We start from the raw sequence: 22,377 nt of genomic DNA, 5'->3' as shown, positions 1-22,377 counted from the left end.
AACGGGCTCAACCTCAGCAAGGAACACAACACCGGAAAAGGGGTCAGCCTACTACTAGAGCTCACCTTGGGGTGTCTGTGATTGATAAGAGGGAAAGTGAGTCGGTATCAGGAATATAAGAATCAGTTCCTGCACTTGCCACTGCAGTAGTGGCAGCATCTGTGTCACCTCCTGTACCACTAGCTTGGCTAAAACCGGATGTGGCCACTTTGATGACCAATATAGTCCAGGGTATATAGCAAGGGCTGTAACAAACAATACAATAGAGTATGCAACTACAACAACAACAACAAAATAGGGTTGTTGAGGAGTTGGTCACAATAGTGCGTGCTAGGGGAATACCAGTTCCACCTACACAAGTGGCACCATAGACTACAGGCGGGCAAGCTACCCAAGATGTACTAGATCTTGGTACACAGGAAGGACAACAAGGTTTAGGAAACCCACTAGCAGTACAAGTGTGGACTAATATGAGTAGATTGATGGAGAAATTTCAAAAGTATAGGCCTCCATACTTCAGTGGTGTGAGTTTTGACCCATTGGCACCACTAAAATGGATGGAAGGAATTGAGAAGGCATTGGTAGTGTTAGGCTGCAATGATGAACAAAAGATTGTGTGTGCGACCTATCAACTGTAGAATGAAGCCTATGCATGGTGGAAGGCTACCAGATCCGTATTGCTAGCCACACATCCACATCCCACCTGGGATCAACTTGTAGATGTGTTTTATGGGAACTATTTCCCTATCAGTGTGAGAGATAGGAAAGAGTCAGAGTTCATGGCTTTGACTCAGGGACCTAAGTTAGTGTTGGAATACCAACAAAAGTTTGAGGACTTTTACTATTTTTCCTTGGCATATATAAAGAATGATAGTGCAAAAGCAAAAAAAATTGAGAAGGGTTTGAAGTCTGGTATTGGAGCTATGCTAGTAGCTCATCGGCTCTAGAATTATGTAGATGTGGTTTAGATTGCAAAGTCTATTAAGGACAAGCAGAGGGAAGGTTACTAGATTCAGGCAGCAAGAAGGGCCAGAACAGGAAACACAGGGAGACAGTTTGGAAGGTTTGGAAGGGGTGCTTCTTCTTCTGCCATAGCAATCAGACAGAGAGAGGATAGTAGAGTACCTACCTAGTAACAGTCAGTATAGTCACAATCAACAATTTCCACAACTCAGCCTATTAATGTGAGGCGTTATATATGCCAGCAGATGGGGCATTATGCAAGATTTTGTCCTCAGAGGAAATTTGTGAACAGAGTGTGAATTCTTTTTCTTCTGCACCCACCAAGAAGTCACAGGCAACTGGGAAGGTATTTGCACTAACAGCTGAGGAAGTTGAGGTTGCACCTGAAGTAGTGACACGTATAGTGCTTGTCTCTAATATACCAGCATATGTATTGTTTGATTCTGGGTTATCTCATTCATTTGTATCTTCTAATTTTTCTCCAAGGTTAGGTGTGAAACTTAAAAAGTTAACTTATCAATTGATGGTCAGTACACCTATAGGGTTTATTGTGAATTTAGAGGATGTGTATGAACCCTGTACTATTCAAATTTGTGAAAGAGAAATGATAGCTCACTTGATTTGCTTAGATATAAAAGACTTTGATGTTATCCTAAGCTTGTGTGCTCTGTGCTGAGAAGAAAATCTTGTATAGACCCAGAAATGGAGATGAGTTTGTATTTCAGGGACACAAAAAGGAAGCAAAGAAAATGTTAATTTTAGCTATCTAAGTACAAAAATTGTTAGAAGAAGGATGTGAAGCATACTTGGCATGAGTCCAAGATCCAACAAGGGAAACTACAATACTGGAACTAGTAAAAAAATTTCTAGATGTATTTTGAGAGGATTTGTGTAGTGTGCCTCCAGATAGAAAGACTGAATTTTTTATTGATTTAGTACCTGGGGCAGCACTAGTGTCAAAAGCACCCTACAGGATGGTTCTTGCTGAATTGAAGGAGTTGAAGGAACAATTACAAGACTTGTTGAAGAAGGGTTTCGTTAGACCCAGTGTATCACCTTGGGGAGCTCCAGTCTTGTTTGTAAAGAAGAATGATGGGAATTTAAGGATGTGTATTGATTACCGGGAGTTGACAAATTGACAATTAAGAACTAGTATCCGCTTCCCCACATTAATGATTTGTTTCATCAGTTGAAAGAAGCCAGAACATTCTGTAAGATTGATTTGAGGTCAGGGTATCACCAGCTGAAGATCAAGGACAGTGATATCCAGAAGATAGCTTTTAGAACTAGGTATGGCCACTATGAATTTGTGGTTATGCTATTTGGACTGACCAATGCACTAGCAACTTTTATGGGATTGATGAATAGAGTGTTCCATGATATGTTAGATCAGTATGTGATTATATTTATTGATGATATATTGATCTATTCCAAGAGTAGAGAGGATCATGCAGTTCATTTGAGGTTAGTATTACAGAGGTTGAGAGTGAAGCTGTTGTATGCAAAGTTTAGTAAATGTGAATTCTGGCTATCACAAGTGAATTTCTTGGGGCACATTGTATTTGCTAAGGGTATTGAAATTGATCCTGGAAAAGTGAAAGCAATATTAGATTGGGAGTCACCTAAGACTATAAGTGAGATTCAGAGTTTTTTGGTCTTAGCAAGGTATTATAGGAGATTTATTGAGAACTTTGCCCAGATTTCTACCCCCATGATTTGGTTGACTAGAAAAGGAGTCAAATTCATTAGATTGAGAAATGTGAAAATAGTTTTCAGGATTTGAAGAACCGACTGGTGATTGTTCCAGTCCTTCCCATTCCAGATGGTACATCAGATTTGGTGGTATATAGTGATGCATCCAAACAAGGTTTGGGATGTGTGTTGATGCAAAATGGTAGGATAATTGCTTATGCTTCTAGAAAATTGAGAGATTATGAAAAGAATTATCCTACCTATGACTTGGAATTGGCAGCAGTCATGTTTGCTTTGAAAATTTGGCGTCACTATTTGTATAGTCAGAAATGTTAGATATATAGTGACCACAAAAGCCTTAAGTATCGCTTCGCTTAGAAAGAACTGAATATAAGGCAAAGAAGATGGCTAGAACTATTAAAAGACTATGACTGCACCATTCATTACCATCCAGGGAAAGCCAATGTAGTAGCAGATGCTCTTAGCAGGAAACATAAAGTTACTACATTAGCTGCACTTAGTGCAAACCCTATATTGATTGAAGAGGCAAGAGAGTTGGGTTTAGAGGTAATTGTAGAAGTGGAGACACCTGAAGATATAACACTTGCCACTCTTATATTAAACCATCCTTGTTTGAGCTGATCAAGGAAGCCCAACCCAAAGATGATAAATTGAGGAAAACTATGAATGCTATTAATGATGGAAGATAGAAGGATTTGAGATTTATAGTGAAAGATGGAACTTTGTGGTTCAATGACAGGCTATGTGTTCCAAGGGAAGAAAAGCTGATAGAGTTGATTTTGAGTGAAGCTCATAGCACTCCTTACTCTATACATCTTGGAAGTACAAAAATGTATAGAGATCTGAAGAAAACATACTGGTGGCATGGTATGAAGACTGATGTAGCTGTGTATGTGGCAAAATGCATGAATTGTTAGCTGGTGAAACCATTGAGACAGAGGCCACATGGGTTACTACAACCTCTTCCTATACCGGAGTGGAAATGGGAACATGTTACCGTGGATTTTGTGACAGGACTACCAAGGACCAGGAAAGGAAATGATACATTTTGGGTAGTTGTTGATAGATTGACTAAAGTAGCTCATTTCATACCAATGAAGATATCTTACTCCATAGAGAAGCTAGCCTAGCTGTACATTGATAATATAGTGAGATATCATGGTGTGCCTGTCAGTATTGTTTCGGATTGAGATTCCTAGTTCACTTCTAAGTTTTGGGAGAGTGTACAGAAAGCAACAGGAACTAGACTGAAATTTAACACAACATTTCATCCTCAGACAGTTGGGCAGACAGAGAGAACAATCCAGATTTTAGAAGATATAATGAGGGTCTGTGCTATAGATATGAGCTATGGTTGGGATGAACAAATACCATTAGTTGAATTTGTATATAATAACAACTATCAATCAACTATTGGTATGGCACCGTTTGAAGCTCTGTATGGAAAGAAGTGTAGAACCCCATTGTATTGAGATGAAGTGGGAGAAAGAAGAATTTTGGGACCTAAGCTGGTACAAGCTACCTGTGAGAAGGTGGATATGATCAGGGAAAGAATCAAGGTAGCTCAGTCCATACAGAAGAGCTATGCAGACAACAGAGGAAAGCCTTTTGAGTTTGAAGTAGGTGAAAAGGTCTTTCTAAAAATTTCACCAATCAAAGGCATCAAGAGATTTAGAAAGAGAGGTAAATTAAGCCCAAGGTATATAGGACCCTTTGAGATACTGGATCGGATTGGCAAAATAGCCTACAGATTGGCATTATCTCCAGAGTTGGATAGATTTCATAATGTCTTCCATGTCTCTATGCTGAAGAAGTACATTCCAAATCCTTCACATAAGTTGCCTACTAGGGAACCTTTGGAGTTGAATGATGATTTGAGCTATGAAGAACAACCTGAAGGTATCTTTGACAGAAAAGAATATTAACTCCGAAGTCGAACCATTCCATATTTGAAGATCAAATGGAAGAACCACTCGAAGCAAGAAGCTTCCTGGGAAAGAGAAGATGAAGTGAAAGAAAAATACCCAGAACTGTTTGGCTTACTAGGTAACTCTTGCAAATTTCAAGAATGAAATTTTTCGTAAGGAGGGGGGGAAACAATAACACCCAAAATCTCACCTCTTTATATTGACTATGAACAGACAAGAGTAGCAGATTGGAGAAGCCAACACTAGCTTGGCTGGTAGTAGTGGAATGTAAGGAAGGGAAGGATGACCCAACATGTACTTGTGCCTCCTGCAAATAGTGTTGGAAGAGTCAGAAAGCAAAGTGGGCCAATAGGTAATTATTAACCCTTAAAATGGATTAGAAGTGATTGGGAATACAATAGACCCAAAGGGAGAGCAAGTCTAGCTCAATCGGCTAGAGGATTCTGGACATGACAGGTAGGCTTGTCATATGAACAAATTGGACAAAATTGGCTGAAAATGGGTCCCACTCTTGGAAATTGGACATGTGAACCTATTCCTATGGGTTTGACATGGATTAGTGAGTTAATTTGTAAATCATAAATTAATTTAATTTCTAAACACAATTAGTCATAATTATGTAATTATGTATGTATGTATATATACAACACTTTATATGTATAAGTATTGTATATTTATATGTATGTACGTATATGTATATATAAGATATCATATTATAGGTAAAATTGTGGTTAGTGGGGCTATAAGAGAGCCACCACCAACCACTTTTCTCACATTACACTCATTTGGACAGCAGGAGAAAGAAAGAAGAAAGAAGAAGAAGAAGAAGAGAAGAGAGGAGAAGAAGATTAGAGAGGAGATTTCTGCTCTTAGGATCTAGTTAGAAGATTCAGCTACAAGGTTAAGTCCCATTACTCACCTATATTAATCTGTAGTAAGAGGAATTTTTCAGAAATTGAAAAGGGAATGAACATATTCTGTTTAAGGAAGAAAATATGGAATTTAAGCCATAATCTAACTGTATGGAGTTTAATTCTTACTGTTCTTTGATGGATCAACTGAAGGACTATGAAAATTAGAAGAATGGTTACAAGAACCATGACCAATTGGGGTTGGAATGTGAGAATTCTCACCCCAAATTTTAAAATAGAGAACTTTTAGAAGAAGAAATGAAATCTCTCTTTCTATTATGTTCTCAGAAGACTATAATGGAACATGCAAAGTAATTGAGGCCAAATCCTTCACATGCAAAGTAAAATTTGTGTAGATATACATGCATGCAAGTTTAGATTGGACTTGGATCAAGGTAATTGGTGTTAATTCATACATATGAGTGGAAATTCTGAGATTATGGAGATGATTTTGGGAATTATTGCTGAAATTGTGTAATTAATCAAAACTAACTTGTGGATTAGTGAATTTATGATTTAAGTGAATAAAATGTAGTATTGTGATGCTATAGTAAAGGTTCAATACAAAAATGAGATAGCAGAAACCGAAATCTTGGAGGAAATCTGCAGGGAGAGCAGCCAGAATTGAAATTCTGCATAAATGGCATGACCGGTGGGAGACATCCGGATGGCCGATCGGGCTAGGGTCTCCAGCCATTTAGGCTTCCAGAGACCTTTTTGCTCTCAGAATTTTACAGCAAATTGTAAGTTTGAGAAGGGGTTTATAGGGCTGATAGGGGTATACATTGTGACTCGAATTGGGAGGTAAAATTGACTCAAGTATATTTTAATATATATATATATATATAAATTTAATTTGATTTTAGGAGTTCCAACTAACCATGAGGGAACAAGTTCAACACCTAGAAAAGTGGGAATTGAGTCAGATTTTCTAGATGAGTGGGTGCTCCCCTGTCTTATTTATTTTGGTATATTTATTACTGTTGTTCATGCATCATTGGCTATGTTTGTGCATATGTAAATATTTTCTGCATTTGTATTTACTTCTATGTATGTGTATGATGAAATGGATGATGATGGAAATATGGAAGGTAAGGTAAGTGAGATAGGTCACGAGCAGGTGCCCATATATGCATGTGTAACATGGATGAATTGATTGTGCATCATCTAGTATGCTGGCTTGGTATCACAACCCCAAGTGCTACACCCCTTGTTCGTAAGGGGTTAGGTATGGACTAATCTATATAGATGTGGCTGCCTGATCAGCAGTGCACTTGGTGATGTGATGTGTGATATTAGTTTTGGATTTGGACAGGATACGACATATTGTATGCCTGGTGATTATTTTACAGGGTTACCATCTAGGGGTTAGCTGGGGTACTGAGGCTTTGATAGGGATCGGCTGGCCCTGCCTGCAACAAGCTTGTATTCCTGAGGGCCCAATGTATAGGGTAGGGAATGCCACCGCTGTTGCGTAGTACTATACCCATAGGTGATGAGACTTAGTAATGGACTAGGCAATGTGAGTAGTTAAATAAATGGACATCATGAGCATCATTCTTATTTGTGGAGCATGCATTGTATATGGATGTGTGTGTTTGTTCTCCCCCACCCTTCACTGAGCATTACCAATGCTCACCCCCCTTATTTTCCTTTGATCCATAGATGAGGAGAGTAGTCACCTACAGGCTACTGGTATTGAGTGTGATGTTATGGTTTTGGATCAGTTGGCATGTACTCCAGATATTGATGATTTTAGTCATGGACCTGATTGCGAGTGTGATGATTGTGTATATGGTGGACAGTTTAGTTGAGATCTGATATTGTGATTCTTTTTGTTTATATATATGAGGATGGAGGAAGAGACCAATTTTTGATGGATTGACAGGTGGAAGGAATTCTTTTTGTGCACATATATTTTGGATACTTGGACCAATGTATTATATGGATCATTGTAAGTAAATTCTGAATTTTTGGTACATATACTATCAATATCACTTAGATGCACTGGGTGAAAATTATCTTTACTTGATTTTAATTTATCTACTGGGAAATTATTTTGATTCTGATTATGATAACATATTGGATGTGGTGTTGTGGACTCTCCTAGAGTAGGATCCTGGGGTAAGTAGGCTGATTGGGTACAGTCAAGTATTCAGTGCCACATGCCTATGCCATATGAAGGTGTGGCATGTAACATTTGAGGTCCATATGACTCATATTATCTTTGAGGTCTATAAGACCTTTGAGATCTATATGATCTTTGAGAATGGTATTGCCCTTGAGGTCTATAAGACTTCTGGGGACATGTTATGTATTTTTGAAACTATCTTGGCGACCTTTCAGTAGAGTATACCCCTTGAGGCTGGAGTTTCCTAAATCTAGGCATTGGTCTTGACTCCTCTTGAGGCCTATATTTCCTTCTTTGGGGAGTATAGTAGTAGGCATGTTGGACTTTGTTCTTTGTCTCTCATTTTGAGAGTTGAAGGACTTCTTCTTCTTAGTATGACACAAGTTTATGGAATGACCGGTTTTCTTACAATATCCACATTTTACGTAAGAAGTGGATGGTTGGTTTCCTTGGCTACTCCCTTTTTGGTTCTCAACTTGATTTTATTTTCTTCTAGATGGATTTTGTCCATCATATCCTAGTCCTTCCTTTTCATGAGGACCTTTACGTTGAGATCCAAGAATGGTGTCACGGTTCCTTTGTCCTTTGGTGAAAGTACAAATAGTGGTAGTCAACTTGGATTTTTCTTCTTCAAGTTCACTCACTCTAGAAGTTAGGTCATCTACTCTTTGATTTAGAGTGGTCACTTCTTTTTTCAACTTGCAATTATCTACTTCTAACTTTAGACTCTCTTCATATAAAGCCTCGAAGGCTTTTTGAAGTTCTTGATTCGGGTCATTAATAGAGGTGTCATTTTGGGTTCGATGGTTTACCTCTTGCTCTTCATCTCCAAGAGCCATTAGAGCCAAGTTGGTGACTTATTTTTCATCACTCTAATCCCATGTGGTTGTGTAAGCCTTCTTCTTTGACTTGTCTGGGCATTCGGTTATGAAGTGTCCAATTTTTTACATTCAAATCACACAACATTCTTTTTTTCAGTAAAAACTTCCTTAGATTTATATTTGGTTTTACCATTTTCTCAATAGGATTTGTTATTGTATGGTCGTCGTCATTGCTTACCTCTTTAGTTGGTTGAGAAGATTTTAGTGCTATCTTCCTTTTCTTATTTTCTAGGGCTTGTTTGTTAGCCATCAGTTCTACTTCATGGGTTTGTAGAGATCCCAATAGGTAGTCTAGGGAGATCTTGGTTAAATCCCTAGCTTCCTCTATAGCCATCTTCTTCGGTCTCCATACTTTTGGTAAAGATCTCAAGATTTTCTTAACTTTTTCAGCATTAGAGTATGTTTGGGCAACAAGAAGCGGCATTACATGGTGGTGTACCAAGTTCGATTAATCTTAAGGATGGATCCCATCAAGTACCTTTTTGAGAAGCAAGCGTTGATAGGAAGGATGGCTCGATGGCCGTTGCTATTATCTAAGTTTGATATCACTTACATCACTCAAAAGTCCATCAAAGGCCAAGCAGTAGTAGATCATTTGGCCACTCACCTTGCAAAAGATGAAAGAATGTTGGATGATGCCTTCTTGGATGAGGGAAATGCCAGGATTGAAGAATAAGCCACCAACAAATGGCAGTTGTCATTTGATGGAGCATCCAATAAAAAAGGATGTGGTGTAGGAATACTTTTGGTGACTCCCGATGGATTATATTTGCTCTCAACCTTTCAGCTCGACTTCCCCTGCACCAACAACATTGCTGAATATGAAGCATATGCATTGGGACTGGAAATAACATTGACCATTGGGGTGAAGAAGATCAAGGTATATGGTGACTCGATCATCGTCATTTGCCAAACTCAAGGTAAATGGAAGACCAGGGATGAAAAGCTGAAACCATACCAGGAACACCTAGAGGAGATGATCAAGCACTTTGAGGAGATCTCCTTTATATACTTCCAAAGAGATAATAACCGGTTTGCAGATGCCCTCTCCACATTGGCATCCATGGTGGAGTGCAATCCCATAGCACGGGTTCGACCATTTATTGTAGAAGGAAGAGATAAAGCCATATACCAAAGCGTTGTGAATGCCCTCACGGTGGATGGAAGGTCGTGGCTTGCCTGTATAATTGATTATATCAGGGAAAGAAGGTACCTGACTGAAGCCACTGAGGGAGAAAAGAAGTTCTTGAGGAAGTGTGCCACCCACTTTATCCTACAGGGAGATATTTTGTACCAAAGATCGTATGATGGGATACAACTGCTAAGAACCATCATGGAAGAAATTCATCAAGGTCTCTGTGGACCTCACATGAATACAAGAATGCTAGCAAAGAAGATTCTACAGTTGGGATATTATTGGAATACAATGGAAGCAGATTGTGTAAATTTCATCAAGAAATGTTACAATGCCAGATCCTTGCCAACAACATACATATTCGCCAACGAAATTGCATTCGTTTAGTTCCCGTTGGCCATTTTCTACTTAGGGCATTGACGTCATAGGGAAGACTCATCCCAAGGCATCCAATGGGCACAAGTTCATCTTGGTGGCAATAGACTACTTTAATAAATGGGTAGAAGCATGATCGTATTCAATGCTTACAGCTGCCAAGTGGCGAAATTCATCCGAAAAAATATCATTTGTCGATATAAAGTATCACAAAAATTGATATTAGATCAAGGATCCCATTTCTGAGGCAAGGCTGAAAAAATTTGGTATCAGGAGGTGTAGCTCTACCACTTATCAACTCCAGACTAATGGGGTCATGGAGGCAACCAAAAAAAACATAAAGGTGATTATTCAAAAGATGGCAGAGGCCCACTAGGATTGGGCAGCTAAGATGACATACGCCTTATGGGCATACTGGACTTCCATAAGATCTTCCATAGGGGCATCCCCTTTCTCTTTGGTTTGCGGTATGCAAGCAGTCTTACCCATAAAAATTTAGGTGCCATCACTCAGGGTAGTCCTTGATAGTTAAGTTACCTAAAGGAGAGTGGGTAAAAGCTAGAGCTTAATTTCTTAGATGAGAAGAGGATAAAAGCCATGGATAACTTGAAGAAGTATCAGCAAAGGGTGCCTAGGGCCTTCAACAAGCATGTGAAGCCTCGTCACATAGAAGAGGGGGAACTTGTTCTTCGAGAATAGAGGGATCCCATTCATGACCCAAGAGGGAGATTTAAGCCAAACTGGAGTGGCCCATTTACGGCCAAGGAGATATTATCTGGGAAGGCCATAAGACTAATAATCTTGATAGAGAAGAAGTACTAGGGTTAATCAATCAATATGGATCAACTTAAGAAATATTATGTCTAAGTGAAGAACCCGAACTATACTCGACCTGATTCCTCACAAGGGATACATAGGCAACTTGATGTATGTGAGTGTGGTCTCAATAACCTCAAAAAAAAAAAAAAAAAAGGAAGAAGAAAAGAAAAATGAAAAAAAGAAAAAAAAAGAGGGGCAAAGGATTCCCAAATTAATGGCTGGAGTACCTAAAAGATCATCTCTATTTCATTCCCCCAAGAATCGCCATTTGGCATTAGATTATTAGGTCACTTCTCTTCCACCTATGATCCTTCAAATCTATTCCCGAATTCAATCTTGTCAAGAATCGCCATCCGGCATCAGTTATTAGGACTAATTCATTACCCACCCTTGATTTGTCTAAATAAGATAATCTCGGGGCAATGAATAAAGTGGTAGAAGTCTTATTGAATCTTGTGTATTTGGGTATTGCTAAAGTTTGTTTCTAACCAATTGGGACGATTGCAGGAATGAATTAACATGGGATCTTTAGATGAAACATTGCGGAAGTGGACGTTGAAGATAGGCAACGAAGAACAAGATTTGCTATAGTACATGAACATACAGGTACTTAGCAGGATTGGTTGCATGAACTTACACCATGGTTTTTTGTAGGCACCTCAATACTGGAATTTAGAGCTCTATGTGTTCAGGTTTGGAACAGTAGAGATATGCCCTATTATAGAGGAGTTCAGAGCTTGCTTACTCTCTACTCCAGCGGGGAGATTGTTCTGCCCCTCATTGGAGTCAAACTACTCAGAAAAGATCCAAGACTTCTTTGGGTGGAGAAAGGAAGAAATGGCACAATTTGTGAGCTATAGAAAGATCGAAATCCTCAAGGTCTCAAGAGCATTTACCATATCCTCACCCTAGGATGGAGTTTGCCGCTAACACAGGATTAATGCATATCTTTTCTGTATGATAGCACGATACATCCTGCACACACTTGGGCGAGGGGCATGCCTCGTCATTATGGAAGTTGTGTAGTAGCTAAAGGAAGGGCGTGATTTAGTCCTTATCATCTTGGTGGAACTGTTTCGAGGATTTGATGAGATGAACTGTAAAGGCAAGTTCAGAACATACCACTACTCGGGATGTCCAACTATATTCCAACTATGGTTGATGGAATGGTTGTAGCTACTAAAACCCTTGAGAAGTAACCAATTGAAGGTGACACATTACCAAGACAAGCGGGAGATTCCAGAATTCAAATCCATTACTGATTGGGTAGAGTACCTACAAGGAAAGACTCGAGAAACTATGAATTGGGATTGTCGTTGGTGGCCATGGACCGACTTCATTTTATTTCCCCTCGTACATCATGTGGTAGTATCGGCTTCCCCAGGGAGAACCTAAGAATATCAAGAATTTCTATCCCCCGCAGGAGTTGACTATGCATATTATTTGTCTTCTTGTTAGGATTTGGAAAATGTAGAGAGGCGAGACCCTATATTTTGTATTGAAAATCTTATTATATTGAATAAAGGTTGGGTTCATATGGTTCACTCTGATGTTGGTTCGCACACGGCTGTATGGAATCTAAAGGTAGAATCGTGCGTCATCCACAAACATAACATGGTAATAAAAATAAAATCTAATTAATTAACATCAAGTGCATTGTCTTAAAAAGAAAAGAAGAAGATAGTTCATGTGTAAAAGTAAAAGGAAAATTCTGCATAAAAAGCCCTTGTGATAGCCCTATGATTGTCCACCCTGTTTGCCTTGTGCACCCTGCTCATCCTCCTCTATCAGGAACTAGATCTCGTCCATAGAAAAGGTGGGACCCAAATTGGTCTTTCCATTCCCAAAATCAGATCCACTAGCTCCAAAGGAGGGCTCTCCACCTCCATATCCAAGGCCAGATCCTCCAGCTCCAAATCTAAAGCCGGACCCTCTGCCTCCATAACCAGGATATCTACCTCTAGGTTAGGACCTCCACCCCCATGTCCGGGATCAGGATCAGTAATGGATGAAGTGCCTTGATATCAACAATGAACAAGCCCTGGCAATAAGAAAAGTGTTAGCAAAGACCCATCGACGAAAGGGATGAAGTGTTAGAAGGTACATGGTCATGGACTCGCTCTATTTGGTGGTACAAACAAGTGTTAAGGCACTGGATCATCTATCAACATTCGGCGTAAATGGAAAGAGAGACCTGGCACAGAAAATGTTTGAGGAATGCAAGAAAAGAAGAAAGGATGTGTGATGAGAAGAGGAAAGTGGCTTACACAGTCGAAGGGGATGAGGAGGCCCATAACTTCACTGGCCACCGGGAGCATTGATGACATAATCTAGGTTACGGGATCGTGTGTATCATGATACATTCATCCGGGGAAGCCTGGAATGGAAGAGGGCAGCTTGACCATGTTATAAACAAGCTTGGTGCTCATTTGGGAGGAACTGTGATACCCTACTTTTAAACCTAGTTTACTTATACAACTGACTCGGTTTAACCATGCAGGACCGAACCAGAGAGGGTTGAGGCAGGTTCCCTATGGACCATGATGGCAAGGGTGACTTTGAACATAGGTTGGCCAGACAAGTCCGAGTCAGTGCCTAAGGAGACGGGTGTACCCAAGCCATGTACATGCATGTATCATAAGGCCATGTACGGGTAATGCTGGTATGTAGCCATATCCTAAAGTGTGTACGTATTATATATCTTGTGCTGAGAGTGAGATATATGCTGAGAATCGAATTCCATCGAAATCTCAATTGTTTGGCTAAGTTTTGACCAACAGGTGGGCGGTCATAGGTCCGCCCACCAGTGTGACCCACCCATGTGGTTACTAAATATTCTCTAGTATAAATAGTACTTATTTTTTTTCCCTTTTTCTCATTTAATGCCTTAAAGAGTGGGTGAGAAAAGTAAAGAAGAGCGAGAAAAGAAAGGAAGAAAAGAGAACGAAGAAGAAGAAAGGAAAAGAAAAAGAGGAAGAAATGATTTTAAGCGACGCCGAGGTTTGATCTTCTCATTCTGGCACCAAAAAAGTGATCCCCAACACGAGACCTACGATTTGAGGTGAGTGAAGGCTATACTTCTTAAACTTTCACAAAACCCCAAGTGAAACTCTTGATTTGGGTAGAGTTCCTTGAGATCTTTTTAATCCCACTTGAGATGATGAATCAAAGGTTTAATAGATAGTCTATGTGTTGATTTTGAAGGTTTTAAAGAAGTGTCTGCAACATTTGAGAAGCATTGGTGATTTCTTGAGTTTAAGAGGTGATTTTGGGGGTTTTGGAAGAGTTCTTAAGCAAAGAAGGTAAGATTTGCTTTTCAATCCTTAAATCTAACTTAGATCTAGGTTAGAATCATCTTATAAGGCCTTAGATGTGTGGAAAATGTGATTGGAACAGCCCCATTTGGTTTTTCCAAGGTTGAGGAGTGTTTTTAAGAGAGAAAACCAATTCCCGCACCAATAGGTGGGCGAAGATCGATGGGCAAAATCGCCCACCAGTAGGGGTCCACTTGTTGGGGCAGAACCCTAATTCCAATCGGTGGACTATCTGGCCCGCCTGTCGAACTAGTGGGTGAAGACCGGTGGGCTGTCTGGCCCACCTGTTGGCCCACCAGTCAGATTTTTGAGCCTGAATGGGCCCAAAACGGGCGGGCAACTTTCTTTTATGATTTTAAACATGATTTAAACATCAAACCTCATTAGTTTTGACCCAAAAGTGGTGAAATGCTAACCTCATTCGCTTATGATAGGTTCCACTAGAAACTTACATTTCTCACGCCGGATCTCACCCGTACCGAATGTGAGCTTTTGTACACAAGTAAGTGGGGAGAAGACATTTGAATTTATTTTAAGGTGTGTTTTTACATCATTAAATTGTATCTAGACTAGCCATGTCATTATGCAAATTATGTGTAGATTAGTTATCCTCGTATGCCATTCGCACGCATTGCTTTTACATTTTAAACAAATAAATTATGATATGTGTGTTGTGCTTTACATTCTCAAGGCGAAATGATTGATGTGCTTATGTGATGAATGGTTGGATTACTATGCATAATGCATTATTAAACTAGACACCATAGTCAGTTTGAAAATGAGTGCATTGGTGTCCCGTGGAATGGGACGCGGTGGTACTATGCGATCGTACTTTGTCATATTGGAGCATACGGTTTAGGATTATCATTCCTTGTGCTACGACCTTTCCCAACAGGGGTTGAGGTGTTGGGTTATCACTTGGGGGGAAGCAGTGGTCACGATTGTCGGGTCATTGTGGCAGTTAGAATACGCTCGGCTAGTTATTAGGACAGTCGGCAACCTCAATGGTATATTCAAGAGGCCCAATCGTACTGCTTTTAAATTATCGGGGTTGACACCTTTACATTTTATTTATTTATTTTTATGTTGAGGGCTGGTGGTCGGCATGCTTTACTTTTCTGAGTACTCACAGTGGGCCTTCTCTGACAACCCTATGGGCGTATCACAGGATGGAGTTTGTAACTCGTACCCGGGGCATACGCGCACTGTGGTTGGGAGTAGCACATAACCTAAGACTTAGTAATGTTGTTTAGGTGGATAAGATTAAAATGAATTGCATTACATATAGTGCATGTGGATGTGAATGCTTGTGTGGTCTTTCTTTTCACTTACTGAGCTAGTGAGCTCACCCCACGTGCATACCTCTTTTAGATGATTTTGCAGGTCACCCGCCTAAAGATCAAGAGTTAGACCCCACAGTCGAGTGTCCTATTGAGGATTGGTGGATCCCTGAGGAGTGTGAGCAAGGTGCTGATTGCATGTGCAAGGGCTGTGCTGCGGGACCACAGCAATGACACCGTATAGGAATTCTTTTTAGATTTTTGATGACCTCCCCTTTGTGTACTTGATTTGTAAATTGTTATTCTTTTGTGTAAATATCATGCCTGCGGGCCCACATGTACTTAGCTATATACTACAATTTGGGTATCAAGTATATTGGGGATATTTACAGGTAATTTAAGTCTTCTGCTGAACTTTTGAACACTTATCTTAAATGTGGGTATGCTGTGGTGAGGTACTGTATCAGATGATCCTGATAGGTTTTGGGTTAACCGGAGTTAACTCGGTCACCGGTCCGATTCTGTGTGAACGTGGTATCAGAGCGTGATGCTCTATCCACTCACAGCATACCATTTAGAACCCATAGAATCTATAATAGGAAATGGAGTTGGGTAAATATAAAAACTTTAAAGAACTAAAATAAAAAAAATAGTTGTATTTATTTATTGCATTTCATGGTATGCATGAGAGAAAGTTTGCTTGGAATAAATAAAAGATTAGTTATTTGATTACATAACTCATCGAGGATGGATTTAACAAAATTTTGACTGCATAACAACGCTAAAACAAGATTTTCCAAAATTTTCAAATATAAGCACCTGATAGACAACATACATATACAAATAAGCATAGTCAACAAAGGCTAACTAACGTTGTTACAACCAAATTATAATAAGTTTATCAAGTAGACAGAACTAACCAAAAGTCACCAACAACATCATAACACCATACTAGCAAGTCCAAATTACAGAGAAAAGTACACAAAAGAAAATAGTCCACCATAAACACATAAACAATATAGAGACAAGTAGAAAGCTGATTAGGATAGGCAAGCTGAGTCCTCAGAGATCGTCATCATCTAGCTCTACTATTCCATCCCTCTTAGGTCTCGATCTAACATTGAGCCGACGGTCGTAGTAATCAAACCTCGCATTCACTAGTTGCACATCCCTCTGGAGTCGGATAAAGTCTGTTGAAATAGCATCGGACATTGCGTCCAAATCCTCGATCAATCTTAGGAAGGAATTCTCTAATATAGCGTGCCTTTCTAAGATATTTTCCTCTCTAGTATCACTCTCATCTAGTCTTCTCAAAAGCTGATCTTGCCCATCTTTTAAGGCCCTCATGCTGGTCATCATACTCTCTAAGTCAAATGCGCCACTCTCAGGTGGTGGGGCTCTATGCTATGGGTCTGCAACCCTAGTAAAGTCAGGATTAGCATCTCTCAAACCAAAAGGCTCCTCCTCAAGGTTATCCTCATCCAGAAAGTCCTCCTCCTTGAATTGAAGAACATAATCCTCATCCTCCTCACTATTCTCCTCCTCCTCCATGTGGACATCTACCCTGTTCCTGCCTCCTTGAGCTCCTACCCTCTAAGGTACATCTATAAGAGCTTGGAAACCCATCCTACGTAGGTTTTTGTTGCTAAATTTGTCCGCTGGAGTCTTTCCCTCCTCACCACTCAAATCCATCCCAAAGGACTCAAAAACCCTGGTGAGGGTCCTACCATTTGGGAAACCTCCGTCCTCAGGATGTGTGGCATGATGCTCCATAGTCTTAAGTATAATGTAGGGCAAGCATAAGTGCTCGGCACCTCCCTCCAAGGCCTTATAGATGCAGAAGGCTATGTAGGCCGCCATGAAGCCTACTTGGTTGTGGATATGACCTCCTCTAGGGAGAAAATTAAACTGAACCAAGCGAGCAAATACACGAGCCTCCGGGTTGTCTGTTGCCTCAAAATCCGGATGCACCCTGCTGCCACTAATGGTCTCATAAATGTGTTCCTGCATCTCCAAACTTAAATATGGGCCCATGGGCTTACTCCTTGGGGGGTTATAGAATTGATGCCCAACTGATGATATATCTAAAATACTAGCAAGAGTGTCCATAGTCAAACGGATGTTCACCCCTTTCACCATGCTGGTGATTGAGTACTCCCTATACTAGTAAGAGACCTCCAAATCATAATAAAATCTTCGAACAAGGTGTTCATAGAATGGGCGGTCAATATCAAGGATGGACTGCTAGCCCAGTGCAGTAAATCTCTCATATAGTTGAATCTTGCTGAAATCACAAGCTACCACAGTTTTTCCATCATTACAGACCTTTTTTGGAAGGTCTGCCAATTCGCTGCTGCCCTCATACTCCGGAAGAGTCTCTTATCATAGTCTAGAAGATCTATGGGGGTATGTCCTTGTTGTCTTGTGCGATTAGCTAAGGGATTAGTCCCTACACCTTTCCTTTTAGAAGTTGTGGCCCTACATCTACTAGAAGAGGATGCGGGTTCTTTGCCCTTGAGAGAAGACATCCTAGTAAGAAAAGAGAAGAAATAGTGATAAGTAAGAATGTTACATGACAGAGGAAGTAAACAGGAGGGTGAGCAAGCACATGTAAATGCACCCAAATAAATAATGTGGATCATTATAAAAACAGGGGTGGTTAAGCCATAGAGAAATGAATAGAAGGAAATCCCCAAACATGACATCCACTAACATGTTGCAAAATAGAAGAGTAACAAAGGAGCATAAAGCATGGAAAATGAGAAGTGATGGAAAGCCTCATAAGAATTTCCTCAAGTGGGGTAATTGGACTCAAATGGTAGAAAGCCCCCAATGTTAATGTACAAGTTCAATCCAAGAGAATGAAAATCCCATAAAAGTGTGGAAATTGAAGCTTACATGTCAATGATAGTAATACCTATCATTATACAACCAAGAATATGTAAACATTTCTATTATGACATTGAAGTGCAAGGAATGAGAGAGAGAGAGAGATTTCCAATTTTGGAGAAAAGAAAAAAAAATTCATGATCATAGGGGTAATAGAGGTATACAACCAACAAGTGAAAGTCAAATATTATTGCACCAACAATTAATGGTAAGTGATTCAAAGTTGTTCACAAGTATGGAAAGAAGTGAAGAGAATCATAAAAACCCCCAGAATTTTTTTTCTTCAAGAAACCTAGCTCAAAAGAGATAGATTTTCATAGAAATGAGATGGAATTGCAAGCATATACAAGTTTCCATGATCTTTCCAATAATGTAAGTGCAAATCAAGGATAAGAAATCCCAATTGAGTTGTTAGCTGGGGAGAAAAGAGAAGAAATAGAAGAAAACCCCAAACTGGAGGAATTAGGGCAAGGTTTGGGATTTTCTTCCATAGATTGGTTAGTAAAACCCAAAACTATGAATGAGTCACAAATGAAGCATCATATTCTCATGGAATGACTATTCTATGGAAAGAGACATGAAAGATATCAAGTTTTGGGAAGTATGGATGGATTCAACACCCAAAATATATGTTTCCAAGAAGAGAAATGGAGAAGAGACTTACTTGAGAGTGAAAAGTGCTTGAATCTTTCAAAATCCGTGGAATCGTTGAATGAAATCGTGAGTGGATGCACCAAGTAACCTCCAAAATCGCCTTGAGTTGAGCCTAAGAGGAGAAGATAGGAGAAATGAAGAAAGAAGAGGCTTAAAAGCCCCTTTAAGGCTGCCTCGGGTTGGACTGCTGGTAGGAAAAAAAAATAGTAGTATAATACATTATTAAAAATAATAAAGGAATTAATAATAAAATAAAATTCTAGCAGGGGGCTGCGCCCCCTACACCCCTGCTATACAGGGGGCCTCCTGCCCCCTTGCAACCCCCACGGCCAGCTAACCAACTAGCGGAACCGCAGTCCTACTTATCGAAGCACTAGCACAGTACTCTCAAGGCTAAGCTATGGCTGGATGCAAGACATCATACACTACAATACACCGTGTTTTGGGCATATGATTATCTGGCCAGGTTAAAAGTTTAAGGTCAAATCTAAGAGTGTGTGAACCATAGAGAGAAATTAATTTCATGGGCTATGTTATAGAATGGAAAATGATTATGTGCTTTATACAAATTCTAAAGTACTTAACTAATGTTTTGTGTACGGTATGATCCAGGTGTAAGGACACGATGGTACTCACTAGATCTGGTAGCAGTGCTCGAGGCACCTCGCGTGGTCCTCGTCCTATTGGTCAACCACCAAATCCTCGAAGGTCCCGCTCTGTGGGGCAAACCCCACTTCCACAACCTTAAGAAACCCTTGACCAGGGTGTGGCACAAAGGGACCCACTTGTAACTACACTTTCGGATCCTCCACCTATTATCACTTCGAGTGATGTTACGACCATAGTCCAGTAGTCATAGCAAACCTTCTAACAACAAATGCTCCAACACCAGCAAGCATTTATGGCTTCTATACAGCAATAGTTAGACCTTCCTCAACCCGGTCAATATCCACAGATAATTACTCCACAACACCCAACTGGAGGGTCTGGTATGAGACCAAAAATAGGAGGAGCACCACTTGGTACGACACCACGTGAGCAAGCCAGAAGTACACCTCCAATTCCACCACTTGGCCTCCTCCATATATGGTGCCCCCTCTGTACCCTTACTATCCAACATATGCACCCAATTACTTGTCAATGAATAGTATGACAAGGGTAGTAGAATCTTTCAAGAGGAACTTGCCACCTGTATTCTCTAAGGTGGGGAGTGATCCTCTAGAGTCAGACCAGTGGATCCAAGAGCTGGAAAAGATATTTGAGGTAGTTGAGTGCACTAAGGCGCAAAAGCTTATTTGTGCAGGGCTGCAACTCAAGAATGAAGCCAACTCTTGGTGGCAAGCCTCTAAGCCTATATTGTTTGCCGCACATCTAGAACCCACATGGGAGCAGTTCAAGGAATTGTTTTTGGTAAACCATTACCCTCGTAGCTTCAGAGACCGTAAAGAGACGGAATTCATGGCCTTGACTCAAGGGAATGAGACTATCCTTGAGTATCAACAGTAGTTTAAAAGCTTATTCCATTTTACCCCTAAGCATATGAGGTCAGCTTAGGAAAAGGCTGCAAGGTTTCTGAAGGGATTAAAGGCATCCATTGGGGCAGTGCTTGAGGTCTTAGATTTGACAGATTATGGTCAGATTGTGTAAAAGCCGAAAATAATGGAAGATAAGCAGAAGGGAGAACAATCCCTCACACCTGGATTGTGGAAGAGGGCTAATCCATTTTCGGACATGGGCAACTCATCCAAGGTATACCGTGGGTCGTATAGTTTTGGGCCTGCATACAGACAGCCCTATAGGCCATCTGGCTACCTTCCTTGGCCAGCTGGCGGTCTGAGCTCTACATATTTTCGCTCGAACACTAGTACGATGCCTACAGTCACAAGGCCACCCTGTCCCCCGTCTACATCGAGTCAAGTACAAAGGGTCCCTGCCCCAATTTCGGTGTCACAGAGCCATTGCTTTAATTTCCAGTCTTATGGGCATTTTGCCAAAGATTGTCGAGTCAGACCAGCCTTACCATCTAGTCAACCCTCTATGTACTGACCTCCCTTAACTTGGGAGAACCAACCGCAAGGAAGAATGTATGCCTTATCAGCTGAGGAAGCTGAGGCCATCATAGAAGTGGTAGAAGATACATTTTAATTTAAGATTTTCCTTATGCTAAATTTTGATGACCTGGTATACTTATATGCATTGTTGCACTAGGTGTTCTACCTATGTCAAGTATACTAGCCTATGTCTTGTTTGATTCAGGAGCTACAAATTCATTCATGTCTAAGAGATTTGCAGAACTTGGTACGTCACCCAGGACACTAGATCATGAGATGATTGTTAGTATGCCTATAGGCAAAGTTACACAGTTGAAGGAGGTGTATGGGCCATGCCCAGTTGAAATCATTGGAAAGAAATTGAATGCACAACTCATCAAATTCAACATGCAGAATTTTGATGTTATCTGGGCATGGATTGGTTGTCAGCCCATCGAGCAAATGTGATGTATGCCGAAAAACTAATTAGGGTGATAAATGATGAAGGGAAAGAATTGGAATACCAAGCAGATAAAATAAAACAGGCTAGAAAGGTCCTCATCTCCACTCTTCAAGCGGTAAAGTTGTTAAAAAGTGGATGTCAGGGTTACTTAGCATCAGTACTTGATGTTGATGCAAATGTTACACCTCTAGAAGAGGTAGAGCTGGTTAAATAATTTCCCAATGTCTTTTCAGATGATCTGATGCAGCTACCGCCTGATAGAGAGTTTAGAATTTTCCATAGACTTGATTCCTGGAGCAGCTCTAGTGTCTAAAGCTCCATACAGGATGGCACCAGCCGAATTGAGGTAGTTACAGATGCAGTTGCAAGAATTATTGGAGAAGGGGTTTATTCGCCCAAGTGTTCACCTTGGGGTGCCCCAGTATTTTTTGTCAAGAAGAAGGATGGCAGCTTGTGTATGTGCATCGATTACCGGGAATTGAATAAGCTAAGAATTAAGAACCGGTATCCATTGCCACGCATTGATGATTTGTTTGACCAACTACAAGATGCAAAGGTATTTTCAAAGATAGACCTTAGACTAGGCTATTATCAGCTCAAGATAAAGACCGGCGACATACCCTAGATAGCTTTCAGGACTCGATATAGTCACTATGAGTTCCTAGTGTTATCTTTTGGGTTAACCAATGCACCGGCAACATTCATGGATTTAATGAATTAAGTATTTCACGATGTCCTTAATAAATGGGTAATTTTTTTTATTGATGACATCTTGATCTACTCTAATACTGAAGAGGAGCACACTTAACATTTAAGATGGTATTACAGAGGCTGAGAGAACAACAATTGTTTGCCAAATACAGTAAGTGTGAATTTTGGCTTAAGAAAGCT

At 40.2% G+C, this 22,377-nt stretch overlaps 1 protein-coding gene across 1 annotated transcript; it reads left to right on the top strand.

Annotated features, from left to right (window-relative positions):
* Positions 1–1,198: 1,198 nt before the first annotated feature.
* On the top strand, positions 1,199–10,049 carry LOC122062393. The gene is made up of 4 exons (XM_042626006.1): positions 1,199–1,489; positions 2,153–2,597; positions 3,110–3,222; positions 9,315–10,049. The coding sequence occupies exons 1-4, from the start codon at positions 1,199–1,201 to the stop codon at positions 10,047–10,049; spliced, it is 1,584 nt and encodes a 527-aa protein (XP_042481940.1).
* The last annotated feature ends 12,328 nt before the right edge of the window (positions 10,050–22,377 follow it).

This window comes from Macadamia integrifolia, unplaced genomic scaffold, assembly GCF_013358625.1.
Source record: "Macadamia integrifolia cultivar HAES 741 unplaced genomic scaffold, SCU_Mint_v3 scaffold1018, whole genome shotgun sequence".
NCBI lineage: Eukaryota > Viridiplantae > Streptophyta > Magnoliopsida > Proteales > Proteaceae > Macadamia > Macadamia integrifolia.
The sequence above is the reverse complement of the archived record's forward strand: the minus strand, read 5'-3'. Positions and strand labels throughout refer to the sequence as shown.